Source organism: Sylvia atricapilla, chromosome 22 (genome assembly GCF_009819655.1).
Source record: "Sylvia atricapilla isolate bSylAtr1 chromosome 22, bSylAtr1.pri, whole genome shotgun sequence".
In the NCBI taxonomy this organism is placed as follows: Eukaryota; Metazoa; Chordata; class Aves; order Passeriformes; family Sylviidae; genus Sylvia; species Sylvia atricapilla.
Genome location: NC_089161.1, coordinates 4,811,708 through 4,832,383, shown reverse-complemented (window position 1 = coordinate 4,832,383; position 20,676 = coordinate 4,811,708). Strand labels below are relative to the sequence as shown.

At 50.3% G+C, this 20,676-nt stretch overlaps 1 protein-coding gene across 2 annotated transcripts; it reads left to right on the top strand.

The window, feature by feature from the left end:
* The first annotated feature begins 3,398 nt into the window (after positions 1 to 3,398).
* DISP3 (dispatched RND transporter family member 3) lies at positions 3,399 to 20,421 on the top strand. 2 transcript variants are annotated; one of them, XM_066334352.1, is made up of 20 exons: positions 3,399 to 4,320; positions 5,515 to 5,734; positions 7,211 to 7,347; positions 7,773 to 7,907; positions 8,137 to 8,297; positions 8,628 to 8,767; positions 9,490 to 9,635; positions 11,079 to 11,240; positions 11,624 to 11,785; positions 12,200 to 12,322; positions 12,927 to 13,063; positions 13,578 to 13,759; positions 14,203 to 14,333; positions 14,437 to 14,609; positions 15,325 to 15,451; positions 16,185 to 16,330; positions 16,678 to 16,837; positions 17,212 to 17,325; positions 18,308 to 18,474; positions 19,175 to 20,421. In XM_066334352.1, the coding sequence occupies exons 1-20, from the start codon at positions 3,399 to 3,401 to the stop codon at positions 19,535 to 19,537; spliced, it is 4,008 nt and encodes a 1,335-aa protein (XP_066190449.1). In that variant the 3' UTR covers positions 19,538 to 20,421. The 2 variants fall into 2 exon arrangements, with proteins under 2 accessions (XP_066190449.1, XP_066190448.1); XM_066334351.1 differs by having other exon boundaries at positions 14,434 to 14,609.
* Positions 20,422 to 20,676: the final 255 nt, after the last annotated feature.

The following is a 20,676-nucleotide window of genomic DNA, read 5'->3' as shown; positions in this document are numbered from 1 at the left end:
TGAGGCAGAGCTTTAATGAAGGCTGCAGGATTAACTTTTCTGTGTATATCCTGGAGCTGAAAAAGTAATTGGGCCATGATTCAGTGCTGGGAGTCTCTGGATAGTATGAGAAGTGATGGAGGGAAAACAGGCCAGCCCCCAAGTAAAATTCAAGCAGAAAAAATGCTTTTCAATCCCCTTCTGGATGATTTGAGGGTTTATCTCCCCTGCCAATTCCATTTGCAGTGTTTTAGGTTGGATAGGCAGGATCTGAGGAAGGTGGCAAAGCCCTGTGGGTGCAGAGGGAGTCTGGCACTGCTGGGGACAGCCCAGGTGCCACCCACCCTGCCCTTGGCTCTGTCCCAGACCAAATCTTGATCCTTCCCTCACTCAGTTCTCATGTGAGTGTACATAGGGGCTTCTCCAGAAATTTCTGTGCTGGAGTTCACACCAGTGCCAGAATTTATGCCAGTCAGCAGCTAGAGTAATGTGTGTTGGTCACCAGACATTATAGGTGCCCATGTGTTACAAACTGGGCTTTGCTGTCAACATGACAATTGATGGAAAAGTCAGGAGATGCCTGAAATCTGATCCCATCCTCGAGCTGAGGATTTAGCTCTTGGTTAAGAAAGGAGATGGTGTGATCCCTTTTCTGCTGCCTTATCATTATGTCGCTCTCCCTCATTTCCCTTTCTTGTCACATGCAGGCTCTTCTGTCTCAGGATAAGAGTCTTTTCCCTCCTTCTCCTCAGTAATTCAATAAAATGGGAAATTATTATGGCTCTTTACCTCGCTTTCTAAAGAGAGAATACATATATATCTCACAGTAACTCCATTCTGTTGAAGGAGAGCTCAGGCCAGTGGGAGAAAAGTCAGGGGTAGAAGGGGGGTAACTGCAGGTACACGGCAACCTGTCCAAGTGGGATGAGTGAGGTTTACACCCGAGTTCCTGCAGCATCAATCTGCATTAATGTGAACTGGAGTTGTAGCCTGGCTGTCCCTGAGAGGCTGAAGGGTGACAGTCCCTGCCAGCTGAGCGATGGATGGAGGCCACACAGCAGCCAAGGGTGAGCTGAGGGTGCCTTCCAAGGGTGAGGAGTGTGGGGTGAGCTGGGGCTGGCAAGGTGCTGTTTTTGGGGGGCTGGCATGCCAACAGGCTTTGGACACACATCTTGTCATCTTGGATGGGATCATGGCTGTGTTTGGGAGTACAGAGTATGAGACAGAAGGCAGGACTGTGGTAAGAATCCTCCAGGAGAGGATTAATTTGCAGATTAATTTGCAGATTAATTTGCAGAAAGCCTCCTTCCTGTCATGACACAAATAAGGTGCTGCAAGCAACAACACAAGAGTAGGTGGGTCTGTGTTCCCATGAAGCTGAGCAGTTCCTGCAGTGCAGTGCCTGTCCTGAGCAGCATCACTTTTATACCCTTGGCTTTGCCCCAGTGCCAGCGGCTCACACAGTGATCCATGTGTATTCAGGGAAACTTTCAGGCACTTCTTGGTTGTTTAGGATTACGCATTCTGAATATTAAAGAAGTCTCTATAATAGAGTTTAAAACGAGCTAGATTACTTCTAACCTTTCCAGAGGATTAAACACACACTCACAGAGACACCCCCTTCCCCTGTGTTTTCCTCTTGCTGTCTCTGTCCTTCGTGTGAAGGGGGCAACAACACAGAAGAGTTTTGTATTTCTCAGCCTTCTGAGGGTTGAAGGTCTGGCAGGAGAGGGGCTGTGGCCTTCTGTGGCACCTGTCTGTTTTTGTACTGAGATGGCAGAGCAGGAGGCTCACCTGTCCTGCACAGTCTCCACAGTCCAGCTTGAGGCGGGTGAGCCACTGTATGAGCCTAACCAGAGTGAGGGGCTGGGACAGCCCCTGCTGCCACACTGACAGGAAGGGTGGGGTGCTCTGAGACAAGATCAGTTGCAGATTAAAGGCACTGATGAACATTCCTGCTTTCTTTGGTGTGGGGCAGGGCAAGGGGCTGGAGCTCAGAGGTTCCCTGTTCTCTGCAGGTTCTGTGATGTGGGAACACTGTGCCCAGACATGCACAGATGCTGTTCCATGGGAATCCCATGGGAGCTGCTGTGGATCCTGTGAGCTCTCTGGGAGCAAAGCCACTGGCATTGCTCAGACTGGCCAGAGCCAGAGAGGTTGCTGTGATCCTTGCTGCTTTGCTCCTCTCTCAGGGAGCATTTTTTTCCCCACTGCTTTTCCTCTCGGCCCAAGTTCATGCAGCTCCTTGGCCTTCTGAGGACATAGAGTTAAGAGGTATGGGCAATTTATCTTTCTGCTGATATAAGGCCTGTTAAAATAGAAACACTGGTGAGGAACAAAGCTCGTAAATTTTTTCTGGCCTGTGTGTAAATTGCTTTCAACTCCCAGGGTCAGATAACAAAGTGAACCTGTTGGTTCATTCATTCAGTGATAGAGGCTACTGCCTTTGCTGCCTGGAGGCAGAAAAGGGGGTGACACTTACAGGGCCAGGGCTTTGCTGGAGGGACCACCAGCTGTGGATCCCTGGCTTGGAAGACCACTAGGAGACGCCAAGGGCAAGACTGGGAACCTGGGAAACCCCAGCTAAGGAGACCACTTCCCAGGGATTATCCCTTTCTCTCCTGGCCAGGTCTGGGCTGATCAGGGAGGGTTTCCTCCTTTGTTCCTTGAAAGCAGTAACTGCTTTTTCTTCCTGATTGTTCTGTAGGAATGGGGGAAATGCACTGCACTAACAATATCCTGCAGGAGTGGAAGGAAGGGCAGGTTGTTCAGCCCTTTCCCTTCCCATGCTGTCAGTGGATATCCCGTCAGGAGCTAGAGCTGGGTCACAGTGAGTTCTTGGAAGGGTTGATATGTGCAAGTGTTCATCTGCAGGTGTGGGTATGTGCACTTCTGGCTCTGTGTGCACACACATACACACCTCGTGAGAAAGATGAATACTGCTATAAATAGGGAAATCATTGTCAGTTCTAAAGAGAGGAGGATAATGCTCCCTTGCATTTTGTATCTGGTAGCATGAACCATTCCTGAGTGTGAGAACCAGGTTAGACAATTAAATGTTCCTGCTGCTGCAGTGTGAGCAATGAACTGTGAATCCCTGCAGTGTCCATGCCTGGTGCTCCTGGAGCCATGCAGAGCCTTCCTCTGCCACAGCTCTGGGCTCTGGGGCTGTCCCTTGGACTTCTCCCTCTCTGGTTCCTCTGCCAGGCAGTGTGTGGGATACCTCATGGCCAGGCTGTGGTTTCAGTGGCTGTAGCAGATCTGTGGGGTTTGGAAGGAGTGACACTTTCCTCCTGAGGGAACTGGAGCGTGCCTTTGTCCTGGCTCTGCTGCTTTGTGTCTGTGGATTCACAGCTGTGCCTGTGACACCACTGCTGGGCCTTTCTGACTGCTCATCTCTGTTTGTGTAGGTGCTGGACATGGACACAGAGGATGACCCATTGTTACAGGATGCCTGGCTGGAGGAGGAAGATGAAGAGGTAGCCTTCAGCTCCCGGAAGAGGCGAGAGGGTGCTCTGCTGTGTGGGAAAAGCCCGTGCAGAGTCAGGCCCCTGTGTGTCACACTGCCCGTGTCTGGCTTCTGGAATATTGTTGGCTGGGTGTTTACCAACCCGTACTGTGCTGGCCTCATCCTTTTCCTGGGCTGTGCCATCCCTGCCGTGCTCGCTGTTGTCATGTTCCTCCACTACCCTGCCCTGGACATTGACATCTCCTACAACGCTTTTGAGATCCGCAACCACGAGTCCTCGCAGCGCTTCGATGCCCTGGCCCTGGCCCTCAAATCCCAGTTTGGCTCATGGGGGAGGAACCGCCGGGACCTGGCTGACTTCACCTCAGAAACCCTGCAGAGGCTCATCTTCGAGCAGCTCCAGCAGCTTCACCTCAATGCTTCCCATCTCGGGGTCAGCGCGCGGGTCAAGCGCAGCCGGCCCGAGGTCAGGATGAGCTCCCCGCAGCCCCACCTGAGCACAGGGAACCAGAGCTCCCGAGTGGGGAGAGGAGCCCCACGCTGGGACTACTCCAGCACTTACATCAGTGCCAACACTCAGACACACGCTCACTGGCGCATCGAGCTCATTTTCCTGGCGCGGGGGGACTCTGAGAACAACATCTTCACCACTGAGCGCCTGGTCACCATCCACGAGGTCGAGCGCAAGATCATGGACCACCCTCGCTTCCGGGAGTTCTGCTGGAAGCCCCATGAGGTCTTGAAGGACCTGCCCCTGGGTTCTTACTCCTACTGCTCCCCACCCAGCTCCCTCATGACCTACTTCTTCCCCACTGAGAGAGGAGGGAAGATTTACTATGATGGCATGGGACAAGATCTCGCTGACATCCAAGGTGAGCTGAGGGCCATGGGCAAGGGCTGGCATGCTCAAGGAATGCCTCTCGTCAGGTTCAGGTAGTCAGTGGTGTGCAGCTGAGTGGTTGCCTTGTATGGAGAGGAAGATGCTGTTGGGCTGTGCCTTGAGGAATTGTCTTTTCTGCACCAGGACCTCTTTTCAACCCTGCACCTCCAGTCACAGGTCACACAGATCCCCACAGGCAATTGAGTGTCCTGCATGGTACAGATGTCTTCTACTGACCCCTGCCCCCTGCAGATGGCTGTGGTTAATTAGAGCAATGCCAGGGCTAGAAAAGACAATAGGGGTGAACTTCCCTGCACTACAGAGCAGATTAAAGAGGTCTGTGGGCTGCTCTGGCAGCTTGTGAGTCACCAACTAGAAAGGCTCCTATAAGGAGAGGAGGAGAAAAGCCCTGCCTCCTCCTCCCAGCTCTTTATCCTGTACTGTGCATCTCTAGAAGAACAGAGGCTCTGGGTCGTGACAAAGAGGTGACTCACGAGGAGTCTGTGGGTGTGATGTGGGATGTACCCTCCATCTGTCTCCCAAGCCAGGCTGCAGAGGGTAGCTGTGCAGGACCCATGCAGGGAGCAAGCAAAGAATTAAGTCCATCTGCTCCAGTAACAGTTCTGCTACCAAAACAGGAAAGAACATAGTTTCTGCTCTTTCTGGTACAAACTCTAGGGAACTGGATTTTGGGAATAGATAGGCAGTGTCTCTTGGTAAGAACTAGCTGAGTGCCTCCATCTCTGCATCCCTCACACCATCAGAGGTACCAAGTCACTGCAGATCCAGGACTACTCTTCCATGGGCATTGTTTAGTTCTTGTGCTTCCAAGTTGAGAAAATATTTTCCCTGTGTAAGAGAAGGAAGAGCATCCAGCAGTGGGAGTGTTGATCAGGGTGTTGTTGGCTGGGGGTGCTGTGGTTCAGGTCAGTCAGGTGAAAGATGTCTCTGTGATGGGGAAGTGCATGTGGGCAGCAACACAAGCAGCCACAGAACAGAAGTAGGATGCTAGCCTTTGCAATCCAGATTTCCTTGGCCCTCCTTGCTCTCTGGAAGGCAGCAGGAGTCAGCATCACTCTGATGAAGGACAGGATGACTCCCAGTTTCCCTGTGGCAGACTAGACCCTGTGCCTCACCAAGACAATTAAGCAGCACCTAACACAACTGGCACTGTGTTCTCCTGCAGGGTCTCTGGAGCTGGCCATGACCCACCCCGAGTTCTACTGGTATGTGGATGAGGGCTTGTCTGCTGAGAACAGGAAGAGCTCCCTGCTGCGGAGTGAGATCCTCTTTGGGGCTCCACTGCCCAACTACTACTCGGTGGAGGATCGCTGGGAGGAGCAGCGCCGCAAGTTCCAGAACTTTGTCATCACCTACGTGGCCATGCTGGCCAAGCAGTCCACCAGGTGAGGCTGTGTGCAGGCAGGGCAGGTGGGAGTGCACAAGAGCAGGGAAGGGCAGAGGATGGAATAGACCTTTCAGGGCAAAAGTTCTGCCTTAAGGTTCACACCAGGACAGAAGTGCCTGTTCCACTCCCATAGCCATGTTCCAATTGGCTTCACTGGGAAGACACCAGGCACAGGAGGCTTGACATGCTGACTTGGACTACTGGTCAGACTTGAACAGTGGCCATGGCACAATATTCCAGATGAAGGAGAAAAAGCATCTCCATTGAAGTTGGGTTCAGGCACGGAGTTGTGAATGATGGTGGGGAGCATATGGCAGAAAACTACTCATATGCTCCCCTTTACTGCCACTTCCTGCTGCAGCAACATGCCAGAGACACTAACAGAGACAATGAAAAGAAAAGAACGTTTTAATCTACTGCCTGTTTTTCCACCAACTCTTTGTCTGGCATTTGATCTTTTTGCTTCCATCTTACAAATCCAGTTCCACTGGCTCAAACAGAACTGCCTTTCTGCTCTGAATTTGGCCACCTCTGGTCAGTGGCAGGGGATGAAATGGTCTTTGCTCAAGGCTCCTCAACCTATGGATCCAATTCTGCTTTTTTCCTTTTTTCTTTTTGTACAGAGAGGTGGGGAGGGGAGTTTCAGGGCAGGATAAGTTTCAGGAAGTGCAGGTTTTTTTCACCACCAGGTCTGTATGACTTGGTTGAACAGAGCTTTGCTCAGTGCTTGTGAGGGAGAGGTGATAAAATAGAGCTAAAAGCATCCCTGTACTCAGGCAGCTGACAGAAGGCTGTGCATCCCAGTCTCTGTACCTTCTTAGACTCCAGCTTTCTACTGCCCTGAGTCTCAGAACTTCCCAGAGCGAAGGGATGCTGATCTTCAAAAGCAGGTTAAAATGCAAGCAGCCATGGAACATTCTCAGCAATGGGCTGGGAAAGCAGGTTGTGATTCTGACAAGCCAAAAGGGAACTGAGGCCAAGGCTCAGCTCCAAAGCTCAGATCCCTAATAGCCTCCTATGGTGCCGCATTATTGTAGTCCTGGTTAAATTATGTTGGATTACTTCTGCTCTGAGCCTGCTTCCAGAGGCAGAAGCTGGTAAATCATATGGTTTCTGATTAAGGTTTCACTCTGCCTGCATCCGCTGTGCTAATATAATAAGCAGTGATTAGGATTCCAGATGGAATTGGTTTTGAAGGCTCCAGGAACTGTCTGTTAGTACCTAAGACCCACCACGCAGTGGAGGAATTTTAAAAATATTAGACCTGCTCTTTATTTTTCTCCTTCCCTGTGTGAATTTCACCTCCAGCAGCAACTTAGTTCAACCTGCTCTCACTGCTGTTTTCTCAGAGAACTGCCAGGTTATTAGAGCAGTGACCTCCTTTGGCTCTGGAGGAGATACTGTGCTTTGAACCACCTGGGTCTGCTCCTTTTGTGCTCAACTCTTCCTCTTCTTTCATATCTTCCCACCATAGCAAAGTCCAGGTGCTGTATGGAGGGACAGATTTGTTTGACTATGAAGTGAGGAGGACTTTCAACAATGACATGTTGCTGGCCTTCATCAGCAGTAGTTGCATAGCTGTCTTGGTCTACATCCTCACTTCCTGCTCAGGTAGGCTGGAGTCACAGCTACCCTGTTCTAACACAAATCCAAATGTGCCATGTCTCTCTGTGTCTGTGCAAGCCCAGGGAGAGTCTCTGATGCCCTGGCACCAGTGTGGCACAGCAGCATGCAGAAGGGCAAGCCAGTCTGATTCTCCAGAGCTGAGATTTATGGGCAGGGTGAGGGAAAGGCTCACAGGAGATCAGGAATAAGATGCAAATGCCCGTCTTGCTAACACTGGTGTAAATCTGATGTAATTTTTTGCATGAGCCTCATGGTAAAGAGTCTGCAAGCAGTACTCCTGCAGCCCTGAGCTGTTCTCTGTCGCCACCACACTCATGGGAACCAGTATCCCAACAGGGCTGGTGGGAGGTGTCTGTTCTCCTGGGGGTGGCCAGATATACTATTTTTTCCGTGTTTCTTTTCTGCTGTAGTGTTTCTGTCATTCTTTGGCATTGCCAGCATTGGGCTAAGCTGCCTGGTGGCTCTGTTCCTGTACCATGTCGTGTTTGGGATCCAGTATCTGGGTATACTCAATGGTGTGGCTGCCTTTGTCATCGTGGGGATTGGTAAGCTTATCTTTACTCAAAGCCTGTGCTTTACCTGTGCTGCCTTGCCCTGCCTTCTGTCTGCAGGAGAGAAGAAGGTGATGGTGGCAAATGCAGATTGAATTTTCAGGCCCTTTTCCATTACCTGTAAGTTTAATATTTGCAGGTCAAATGCCAAGGGGGAAATCAGATTTTTAGCAGATGTCATTTCTGTGGTCAGAGTATCAATATATCTGCTGTCTTTTTCCAGGAGTTGATGATGTCTTTGTTTTTGTCAACACCTACCGGCAAGCCACCCACCTCAAGGACCTGCGCCTGCGCATGATCCACACTGTCCAGACAGCAGGGAAGGCCACCTTCTTCACCTCCCTGACCACAGCTGCAGCATATGCTGCCAACATCTTCTCTCAGGTACCCTGCACCTTTGGGATTTGGGGTTTCCATTTCAGGAGCCTGCCAACACCATCTGTCCTCTCCTTCAGCAGTGGGCTGCCAGAGCTGCTTCTTACAGAGCTGTCTATTACAGCCCTGTAAGGTGGTGGATTATCAAAGGAAATACTTCTGTGCCACTGATAAAACACGCTCTGTCTTAGTGCTTTACCTACCAGGTTTGCTGATTATCATGACTGAGGTCAGCATGTGCTATTCTCAGGTTCCTCCAGACATCTCTTCCTTGCCTGCTGTCTCCAGCAATCCTGCCCTAGTTGATCCTAACCCCGTGTTTTCTCTCTCTTCATGTAGATCCCAGCTGTGCATGACTTTGGACTCTTCATGTCGCTGATTGTGTCCTGCTGCTGGGTAGCTGTGCTCTTCACCATGCCAGCTGCCCTTGGAATATGGACCCTTTTTGTGTCCCCATTAGAGAGCTCCTGCCAAGCCAGGTGAGCCCTGGAGCCTGCGGGTGGGAATTTGTGGAATTTGCAGTCAAGGAGGTTTGGGGTGGGAAGCTGTGGGATTTGCAGTCAAGGAGGTTTGCAAATTCCTGCCCTATCATCTCAGTTTATCCTCATTCCCCTCAGACAGCTTGGCTTTGGCTCTGACAGAAGGGAGATTTAAGTTCTGTCATTCCAGACTGGAGCAAAATGGAAGGGTCAAATCCCAGTCTCATTCTCTCTCTGTCAATCCTCTTGGTTGAATCCCATGGAGTATTGGACCATTTGTTGTGGAGCATTTAATGCACAGCTAAACCTTCAATCGGTGGAGACAAAAGCCCTGCAAGGCAGACAGATCACCATTGCTTCTGCCTGTGAGCACAAGCAGGACGTGGAGATTTGTGTTTGAAAGTCAACACATTTCCTCTTCCCCTGCTCTTTAGCACTGCAGATGACCTGATTTTATTCATTAGCAGGGAGATGAACTGCTGAAACTCCCATTGCTCAGCACCCAGTGTCCAGGGCTCAGCCCTGCTCTGTGTATCCAGCCCAGCCCTTGTCCTCTGAGCACTTAGCAATGGAATTTGCTCCTGGCTGTGCCCGTTGTCTTTCCAAATAATTGGAGCAGGTTGTTGCTGTGCTCGTTGCCACTGAAGGAGCCCACTGGTAACTCTTCACAGGGCATGTGGCTTAAACCTCTTGCCTTTGTCTCCTTTCCTGTTTGAATCCAGCTGCAGTCAGAAGTGCACCAAGAAGAGAGCCTTGCACCTGGCTGAAGATCTCTTCATTGGCTCAGACACATCCTCCAGAGCGGGTCGAGAGACCCTTCCCTACCTTGACGATGACATCCCGCTGCTCAGCGTGGAGGAGGAGCCTGGTACGTGTCTGTTGTGTGACTGCCCTCTTCATCCTGCAGTTCTCCCTACCCCTGACACTCGTCCTTGCCTCAGTTCCCTGAATTTTAAGCTGGAGATGGTGCCATCATGGGAGGTTGTAGGAGTCAGAACTCAGTATTCTTTGTAAGTTTGCTTTGAGATCTTCAGTGGGTGTCAATGCATGCTTTCTTAACTACTTTGCTAATTCTCTTGGGTCCACTGTGGTCTGCTTTCTGTCTGGAATCACTGATTGTGACATGGATGTAGCCTGGAAACATCTAATCCATAACACCAGGACAGCTCACCATGGAGTAAAGTTTTCCTTTCTTCCCTGCCATTTGGAGCACTGCATTTGGGAAGCAAGAGAAACAACACTGTTGCTCTCCAGCATCAACCCCTAGAGCAGCTCCTTTATCGTGATATGAGGAGGGCAGTGACTTGCCTGATATCACATAAGCAATCTAGAAAAAAAGCCCAGAAATTCCCTATCTGTTGTTGTTAGGAGATAATCCTTCCAGCCCTGATCCCAAGAAAAACGGTGCTTACGGGGTCATGCTCTCTTGTTCTTGGCTTTTAAAACTTGCTGGAATCTCTTCCTTTTAAAACCCTCAACAGCACTGGGCAGGGCAGTGAGTCTCTTTCAGGCCTAGAAGCAAACTGGAACTGGAGATAACTAAATCAGCTCCATGGCATGGGCAGAGCCCTTGCTGAGAGAAGGCTCTGAGATGCCTTTGACAGGCAGGCAGAGAAGCTCTGGTTCTGTGCTGCAAGGGTTCTCCTTAGTATGCCAGAGCCACATGCAGTGGTGATGTATGGAATAATTCCTCTCTTCCCTGCAAACAGCAGAATGTTTTCCTCAGGGCTCCTGGGCATCAGAGAACTGTGAAGAAGCAAAGCAGCTTGTTCCAGTCGCTGCCCAAGCGTGGTTTGTAGGTTGGCTGTACAGTGTGCCAGGCATGCTTTATCCCACTACAGCAAGTGCCCACTTCTCTCACATAGAGAAGGGGGAAGTTCCCTTGGCATCCCTGATCTGGAGGTTAGAGAATCAGTGAGGAGCCAGGCTGCAGTCAGAAATATGTCAGTTGTGTGTAATTAGCAGTAAGAGATACTTAGTGGGACAGGGACAAATTCTTCTTGGCCTAAGAAGCATGCAGTGTCCCTGTGACCTTATGGACAGTGTTTGGGGGTTTGGTAGAGCAAGGAATAGCCTGAAGCATAGATTTGGACTGAGCTATGGATTTACATGTGTAGCTGTTGCATGGCAGTGACTTGACAAAGATGCTCCTTAAAACATCCTGGAGTCACTGCCTCTGCCAGGGTCCTACTCCATCCCTTTAACTTGAGTGACTTGTACAGCACCTTGCAGAAGATTTTATAAAGGAGAGCAGAGAGCTCTGAGAGACACTCATGACACTGAGACTGCTTTTGATTTCTCTCTATTCTAGTCTCCCTGGAAGTGGGGGATGTCCCCTTGGTGTCTGTGATGCCAGAAAATCTGCAGCTCTCTGCAGAGAAGAGCAAGCAGGGTCACTTGATAACTCATCTGCAAGAGCTGCTGGAGCACTGGGTGCTGTGGTCTGCAGTGAAGAGCAGATGGGTGATTGTGGGTAAGGAAGGAGGCGAGTTGCATCTACATGGTTTTAGAGGGTTTGACATTTCAATCAGTCTCCAAGCTTTTATTGTTAGTGAAGAGGTGGAAAAAGGGACATGGTAAATGGCTTCTAACACAAGTGGAAGAGTGCTCCCAGAATAGTCAGTCCCTAAGGGACTTTTCCATCTCTTACTTACTCAGATCTAAAATGGCAAATCCTCCTGGAGTTTTTTCCAAGCATGGGGCTTATTACAAGAAAGCCCAGCTGCCAGTGTGCTTTAGTGGCTGTTCTTTTCCCAGCTGAAAATACCATCTTTCTACCACATGCCTGTTTTCTGAGCATATCTGAAGTGTGAAGTGCATGTAGGGTCCTACACTTACCCAGGTTTCTCCTTGCAGGGCTCTTTCTCCTCGTTTTGCTCCTGTCCATATTCTTTGCTAGCCGCCTCCATCCAGCCAGCCGAGCTCCAGTCTTGTTCCGGCCAGACACAAACATCCAGGTGCTGCTGGACCTGAAATACAACCTGAGTGCTGAAGGTATCTCCTGCATTACCTGCTCAGGTGAGAACACTGCTCCCCAAACCATGGTGGGTGCAGCCCAGCCTGGCCTAAGCCCTGGACTGGAGGAGCTGAAATGTGAGGCAGACACAGCTAAAATGTTCAAATGTCTCATTGGACATTAGATGGACCCCGTGTGGAAAGGAGGCACACATTGGAAGTGGGATGGTTGAGTTGCCTGAGTGGAGTATTTAGAAAAGCATTTCCTGCTTTAGCTGTGGAGAAGTCCCTTCACAGACCATGAAAACTGGCTATTTTCATTCATGTCAGTGCCCAGCTGAGGGTCTGTGGTACTGTGGCATTCTTTTGCCTGCTCAGGGTTTGGTATTCAGCTGCAGAGTCTGTGGTATGCGCAGGCCTGGTGCATCTTTTCTCATGCCATTCACTTTTTCCTCCCTGACTAACCTTGTGGGACAGGTTTGTTTCAGGAAAAGCCCCACAGTTTGCAGAACAACATCCGAACTTCCTTGGAAAAAAAGAAGAGGGGCTCAGGGTCACCTTGGGGAAGCAGAGGCAGCATGAGTGATACAGGGCAACAAGGTGAGTGGGACATGATGGCTCTGGCCACATTTGTGGCCAGGGACCAAGGATCCACTGGGGTACAAACGAAACCACATGCTCTCTGAATAGCTGTTGGGGAATAATTCTGTTCAGAGCCTGCTCCACTGAGCCCTAGGTTGATGCTGGATGTACGGGGCATCTTTAGAATCCCCCCTTCCTTGAATACCTACTGCTGTCTAGGACATGATCCTATAACTCAGGTGACAGTATTGTCTAGTGTCATATCCCTCTGATCTGAGTACAGGGCTAGGAGCTCCAAGCTTTCACATCCCAGTCCTGTTCACAACCTTGTTGGCAGGTCACAAGGACAGTAAATTCAGGTTGTAAGGGATTTTGAGGATAAAACAGTTATTGGGCCAGGTCCCAAGATGACATGGATCAACAAGCCCTCAGGAATTACTGCAGCTCAGGATGTATTTGGGATAGCCTTTGAGAGGTGTGCTGTGCTGCCACAAGGCAGAGCCTGTGCCTGGTGTCCCAGAGCAGACAGCAGACCATAAAAACCCTCCTTTGCTCTCCCTGTGTCTGTAGGATTTGCTGATTGAGATGTACTACTAAACCTCATGCCCTCTGTTTTGTTCAGAGCTCCAGGGGACTGTGTACATCTCCAAGTCCAGGAGCAAGGGAAGACCAGCCATCTACAGATTCTCACTCAATGCCAGTGTCCCTGCGCCCTGGCAGATGGTGTCACCGGGGGACGGGGAGGTGCCTTCATTCCAGGTAAGTCAGTCCAGGATCTTGGACCCCTCTAGCAAGAGGGCAGCACTCAGCAGGTGAGCACAAGAGCCTCCTCCTGTCTCTCCATGGGGTCCTGTGTAGCTTTGGTGACATTTTCAGGGCACCACAGTAGGGTAGTTAACACAGAAAGCATTGTGCTTGGCATCATCCAAGATGACACCTTGGGGTGCCACAAGACTTCACCTGTTGCTGTTGTGAGGTGACTGTCAGTGATGGGAGAAAAACTGTGGGTGTCACTGGGGCAGGTGTCCCTCACCCTGGGCAGAGCAGCCACCATTCAGCCTAGGCCACTGGGAACAGGGGTGTTAAGGGGCCCATCACACACTGGCTGTCACTGGGAAAGGGGCAGGCTGGGGGCTGGCAGGGGCTGTGCCTGCAGTGCTCATTCTGTGTGGCTGTGCCAGTGCTCAGGGAGGAGGGGAGAGTGTGATGCTAATGTGCAACAGGCTGCAACCCTGTGGAGTTAAGTGTCTGTTTTCATTAATCCATTGCTTAGGTGTATAGAGTGCCTTTCGGTAACTTCACCAGGAAGCTGACAGCTTGTGTGTCCACAGTAGGGCTGCTTAAGCAGATGAGCCCCAGGAAGTGGATGATGACCACCTTGTCCTGTGACACCAAGAGGGGCTGGAAGTTCGATTTCAGTTTCTACGTGGCCTCCAAGGAGCAGCAGCGAACACGGTAACCTTCCAAAGCCCCCTTCAGGGCAAGGCAACAGAAACAGCACAGCTGAGAGGCTGATGGCAGATGCCTAATGGCCAGTCCTGCCCTCAGTCAGTGACATCCATGGCTCTAGAATTTGCCTTGCTGCATATATGCCCCATCTCTGCAGTCACTTTGCAGGCCCATAGCATCATTAACACATAAAAGGCTCGAGAGACTGTGACTGGGGGCTTCTTTGGGTGGCAGGAAGATAGTGCTGATTTGGTACTTGCCCTTACCCCCACCTGAACTCTTGGGCTGAACAGGCAGCACAGAATATGCAATGGCTAGGGATCCAGATCTGCAGATGTTCACCTTTCCCTTTGCTTCTGTCCCCGAGAATGTCCGTTTCCATGTAACACTTTGGACGCTTCATCTTTTCTACCTCTGTTCCCCCATAACAAACTTTCTTTGCTGCACAGGAAACTGTATTTTGCTCAGTCACACAAGCCCCCTTACCACGGCCGAGTGTGTGTGGCACCTCCAGGCTGTCTGCTCAGCTCTAGCCCAGATGGCCCCACCAAAGGCATCCTGTACGTTCCCAGCGAGAAAGGTAAGCTGATGAGGTTCAAACGTGCCGAGATCCAGAAAACCAGACCTTTTTTTTGTTTTTTGCCATCTAACATAACCAACCTTTATTCTGTGTTCGACAGCAGAACCCAAAGCAAAGCTGTCAGCCACATCTGGATTTAACCCCTGCATGAACACAGGCTGTGGGAAGCCAGCGGTGCGGCCACTGGTGGACACGGGAGCCATGGTGTTCGTGGTGTTCGGGATCAGAGGCGTCAACCGCACCAGGCACCTGGACAACCACGTCCTTGGAGACATGGTACACCTGCTCTGCCACGCTGGTCTGCCGTGCTCGGGGCTGGCAAGAGAGGGACAGGCTCTCTGGATGGTGTTTAGTTCATACCCACAGCCCAGGGGCTCCAGCAGTCTGGGCAGAGGTTGTAGTGTTGTGGTGAGCTGGTACGGTTCTGTCATAGCAAATTGACAAAATAATGGAGATCAGGAAGTCCTTACTGAAAAAAAGACTTCAGACTTTTCAGAAAATCCCACTCAGTGCAATATATAACCTTCTGATTTTGAGTCTGAGCCTGGCTTTCTTGAGGATTTTAGAAACAAAGCCATCTTGAGGGCAGTAAGAATACTCGCTACAAATTCAAGACTGAGGGAATTGATATTTTTCTATAATATATATCTTGTTATGAAGTATTAACAAAAAGTAAAAATCAATTACCTTAGGGAAAGGTTCTAAATGTGATTTTTTCTAGAAACAACTTATCTCTGAGATCTGATACCTTGACACATGACAGTCTTTCCCTAGAAAAATTATGCTTAGCTTGGCTGATGCACTTCAGCTTTCTGCTGTTCTTCCTGCTCTGTGATTTGTTCTTCCTGCTCTGTGCAGAATCAGCCTTTGCCTGTTTCCTCTGAAGGGGCAGTGAGAAATGCAGGCAGTGGAGCAGGCAGGAAGCTGGAGTGCCCCTTGCTGTGTGTATGTCTCACGTGTGGTGCTCTTGCATTGTGTCTCCTTGTGAAAGGGCAGTGTTATCTACGATGACAGCTTTGACCTCTTCAAAGAGATTGGCAACCTGTGCCGCCTCTGCAAAGCCATTGCCAGCAACTCTGAGCTGGTGAAGCCCGGAGGGGCTCAGTGCCTGCCCTCGGGTAGGTTAGACTCACTCCTCTGCAGCCCTACCTGTGCTTGCTTGAGCTGGGGTCCTCAACAGCAAACCAGAAAGGGTGATTCCTGCTCGTGTCTCCTTTTCTTCCCAAGGCAGCTTGACCCTTCTAGAACATGTCATTGGTTGTGCATTTGTTCTTTCCACTTATGGGTATTGCTTGAGATACAATCTTTTGATTCAGTAAATATCTTCTTAGTAGCTCCTGAATAGCAATGAACTCACACCTGATCTACAGTGAGGCTATTCGCTGTCTCTGTGGCTTTGCACACTGACCAGTGACCATCTCACCCATCAGAGGTCACAAGGTTGTGGAGCTGAGCCTAGGAAGTGTATATTGGCTTCAGGCTAAAAGTGTATATTAGCTTCAGTTTCATACCTGGAACAAATCCCTGCCAGGCCAGGCAGACAGCCCTCAGCACTTGCTCTTTGTGCTGCTTCCTGACAGCTGGGGACAAACAGCAGTGGCACTGTCCTGTTCCATGCTGATGACAGAGACGGTCCTTTGACACTACAGCAGCTGAGAGCTGTGATGCCAAGACCTCAAGGGCTTTGGCAAACCAGAGTGGCAAGGGGAGGCAGCTGCAGACAGATGGGTCCTGCAACTCTCTTGGGGCTCTCACTTCGGGTTGTTGGTTGGGGTTTTTTTCATCCCCTTGCTCCAATGTGCTTCCTTTCCCTGTTCTGCCCTCCAGCTCTTGCTCTTTCTTTCTCTCCAGGTTACAGCATCTCCTCCTTTCTGCAGATGTTGCACCCTGAATGCAAGAATATCCCTGAGCCAAACCTGCTGCCTGGGCAGCTCTCTCACGGGGCAGTGGGGGTGAAGGATGGGAAGGTGCAGTGGATTTCCATGGCATTTGAATCGGTGAGCACATGGCATCACCTGGTGACTTTGTCATTCTGGTGACAGTTTCATCTTATTGCTTCTGAGGTTTAGCTCTGCTCTTTCTGCACTGGCCCCTTCCATTTGTAGCCATAATTTAGTGCTTATTAGCATTTGTTGCAGACAAATGCCTGCACTCACAAGTTGGTAGAAGTGGCTGCTTACACCACTATTAGCTCAGGCAAAAAAAGCTGGTGGCAGATTTGCCCAAATGCCACTTCCAGTTCTTCCTGGTTCTGCCACTCAAGCCAGGTTGCTCTGCCCTTTTCCTTGACATACATACCCTACCCAAAGAACAGGACATGAGTGATGTGTTTATCCTGTTACAGACAACCTACAAGGGGAAATCGTCCTTCCAGACATATGCTGACTATCTGAAATGGGAGACATTCCTGCAGCAGCAGCTCCAGCTCTTCCCAGAGGGTTCTGCTCTCCGGCATGGTTTCCAGACCTGTGAGCACTGGAAGCAGATTTTCATGGAGATCATAGGCAAGTGACTGCCATGTTTCTCTCCCTGGGGAACCCTCTGATACATCTTCACAGCACGCTCCATCCCACATGGTGGGCATGGGTTATATCTGCAGTCCCTTGCCACTGCTGTGCAAACTCCTAGAGCCTGTTCCTGCCCTAAGCAATGTCTATTGTCAAAATTAGGCAAAGCCCAAGGAAATAGGTAAGGGAAGGGACTCAGCCCTGCTGATGTGAGATTCAAGAAACCGATCACTTGCTTTCCACTTTCATCCTCCCCTTCCTGTCTTCCCCAGTGTGAGTCCCTGCCTGCCTTGTTGCCAGCAGGAACATGGTGCCTTTCTCATCGAGCTGTCACCTTCCAGGATTCATATCAGCTGGCTATTTCCTTCCAGGAGTGCAGAGTGCCCTGTATGGTCTTGTCCTCTCGCTGGTCATCTGTGTGGCTGCTGTGGCAGTGTTCACCACACACATCCTCCTCCTGCTGCCAGTGCTGCTCAGCATCTTAGGTAAAAACACCAATTCCAGTGTGTCAGGCTTTCACTTTTCGTGAAATTGGTGGATTGTGGAACTGCTGATTCTCTGGTGGCTTGAACTGAATTGCTTCTGTTCTATGTAAACCCTTTTGGCTTTCTGGGAGCCAGTCCTGGAGAACAGACTGGCTAAGTGAACAGAAGAAACTCTCAACAAATGCACAGGAACTCCACTGGGAAAGTAGATTTGTGTGTCTAATTCCCAGTGTGTTTTATCTACACAATCCCTTCTATTTGTTTAAATAAGGGGTTTAGCTACACAAATGCCATCCCTACCTGTTATGTGTAATAATGTGATTAAGTCCCACAAGCTCTGAATAACAATTGTACTACTTTCCAAGAACCTGCACCATGGCTACAGTTTCCAAGCAGTGGGAGATGTAAAAAGTGGAGTATTTTAGCAGTTTTTTAGTATTTGAAGCAAAATTGTAAATAGTTTCCTCTCCCTGGCTAGTGATTTGATAATATTATGGTCTAACTGTGTTGCTAAACTTCTCGTTTTAAAAATCCAATCCATCAATTTGAAACCACTTAGTCTCCCACATATGACTCACAAACTAACAAGACTCTCTGCCTTCAAAGAAGTGTGCTCAGCCTCTGGGTAATTCTAGCAGGCAAAACAACAGGCTCACTTCCCTGAGGTGCTTGTGTGCACACACGGACACTTGTCTGGGCTTGGATTCATTTAGCAAGAGTTAGTCTAAGATTGGCATCATTCTGTCACTTTGCCTGATATTTAACTAAGTGTTCCACTAGTCCCAGCAGGTCTGTCACCTTAGGAAATGGTGCCTGTGCTAAGGGAAGGTGAGGGAAGTGTTTGTGGCAGGGGGGGTGGGTACCAGATTCAGCCTGGGTGGCACACAGACCTGTGGGGTATGATCCCAAACTACTCCCCAGGCTTGTGCAGCACTCCCAGAGTCCTTTACATTTGCCTGACAACACCTTTCCTCACACACAGGGGTCGTCTGCCTTGTGGTAACCATCATGTACTGGTCTGGCTGGGAAATGGGAGCTGTGGAAGCCATTTCCCTCTCCATCCTCGTGGGCTCCTCTGTTGATTACTGTGTGCACTTGGTGGAGGGCTACCTGCTGGCAGGGGAGAACCTGCCACTCCACCAGGCAGAGGTGAGCTCTGTTCTTCCTACAGCCTTGCATTCTTTCCCCTTGTGCCCTCCATGCCACTCAGCTGGGATGCAGGATGCATAATAGGCAAGGGGAGATGTGTCCTGGCACCCTCAGAGCACCCCTGGGGTGTTTGCTATTTGCTGCTTGTCCAGCTGACAGCTCCAAACTGTGAGCTTGTGTACCTGAGGACAGTAAACTCAGATGAGGGTTTCCAACCCACATGGTTGTCCCTGTCTTGCTGGTCACAGCTGTGTCCAAAGCATCCCATTTTCACGTCTGAGTGAAGACAGTCTGTGCTGTAACAGCTCTACATTCATTTTGTAACCTCTGAAAATTGCTTCGCTGAACCCCAGCTCACCTCTGGCCTTGTTAACATTTTTTTGTCTCATTGGGAAGATGGAGACCACAAAAACCTGGGATCTCTGATGCCAGGTGGAGAGCCTGCAAGCAGTGCCTGCGTGGTGTAGGCCCAGCAATCAACGTGATGTGGTGGAAAGGAGACACAAAATCCAGCAGCCTTTGCCTCTGCTGTGTTTTAACCCTACATCTCTTTCAGCGTGCTCAGAATGTCTGAGCTGCACTCAGGCAGCCTCTTCATGCTGGACTGGGGCTGTATAACCTATAAGCCACCCTCTCAAAGCCTGACACATCAGTGTAGCCCCGTGAGCTCTAACACTAACGCTGCTGTCCCTCCCAGCAGGACCCCAGGGCCTGCAGGCAGTGGAGGACCATGGAAGCAGTGCGGCACGTGGGGGTGGCAATCGTCTCCAGCGCCGTCACCACCGTCATCGCCACCGTGCCCCTCTTCTTCTGCATCATCGCCCCCTTTGCCAAGTTTGGGAAGATCGTGGCCCTCAACACGGGGGTCTCCATCATGTACACGTTAACTGTGAGCACGGCCCTGCTCAGCATCATGGGCCCCGGCACCTTCACCCGCAGCAGGACTTCGTGCCTCAAGGCAGTGCTGGGGGTGCTCCTGGCTGGTCTGCTGGGGCTCTGCATCTGCCTCGCCCTGCTGAAGAGTGGATTTAAGATCCCCCTCTCCAATGGGACAGCCCTGTAGAAGAGCCCAGGTCAAGAGCTGCGTGCTCTGTCCTCTTGCTCCCTTTCTTTTTTTTCTTTTCTTTTTAAAGAATATTTTTTGTAAGAAAAAGAAGAGGAAAAAAAAAGTCCCTTTTTTCATGAAGTTTTTCAACTCCAGATGCACTTTATTTTCTAATGGGTTTTGCTCTAAACTTGTATTTATTTTGAGTAGTGATGGATGGATGACGGACAGTGAGGGCTGCCCAGGGAATACCTCAGCCCGTGAATAGGAGAGGAGGAGGAGGTTTCCTTCTCTCAGTTTTCCTTCTGCTTTTTTTTTTCTTTTCTTGTTCTTTTAATTTATTTTTAACAAACAGGGCTTTCTGGACCCACAAAGCTAAAACAGGAGAATTCGGGAAGGTCATGTGATCCTTTCAAAAACCCTTCCCTCCATCCTTCCCCTCCAGTTGTCCAGGGTCAGCATTGCAACAATGACTCTTGAGGTGATGTCCTATTCCCACACCAAACCTGTGCCTCGTTACTTGAGCCTTCAAGAGCAGCAGTGAGCTGTTGGACAGGCCTGGAGGACAGGATTGTCTGGATCCCTTTGCCAGGCCCTGTGCCCAAGCCAGGCCAGCAGTGACCTTGCTGCACAGGAGCTCCTATGGGTGTCACTTTGGGATCCAAACTAGAGTTGTTTGCTGCTGGCACCACCTGCAGTGGACCTGCTTTCATGATTCAGGGAGGGCGTTGGGACACATGGCATTACCTTCTTTCTGGAGGGACAGTGCACCTGGTACTGGGATCTCGTGTGTCTGTGAGCAGCCATTGGGAAGCAGATGGTGCCCTCAGCAGCCTGCCCTCCTCTCCCTCATCTCAGTAGTGAGATCAAGGCAGTTTCAATGCCCAGTCCCCCCTGGCCACCTCACCAGTCACTGCCTCTGCTCTTGCTGGTGGAGAGAAAAGAGAGCCCTGAGGAGCTCTGAGAGCCCCGTGCTCTTTGGTCACAGCAGTCAGCTCTTAGCCTGAGCACGAGGTAACCCCTGGGGCCAGGCAGAGCCCATAACTGGTGGTGTGCACAGCATCCTCTGTGGCACTTCAGAGACACCCTTCTGTGTGGAGGGCAGCAGAGCTGCAGCTGCTGTCTGCTCTGAGCAGATGGTTTATATTAAAGGAAAA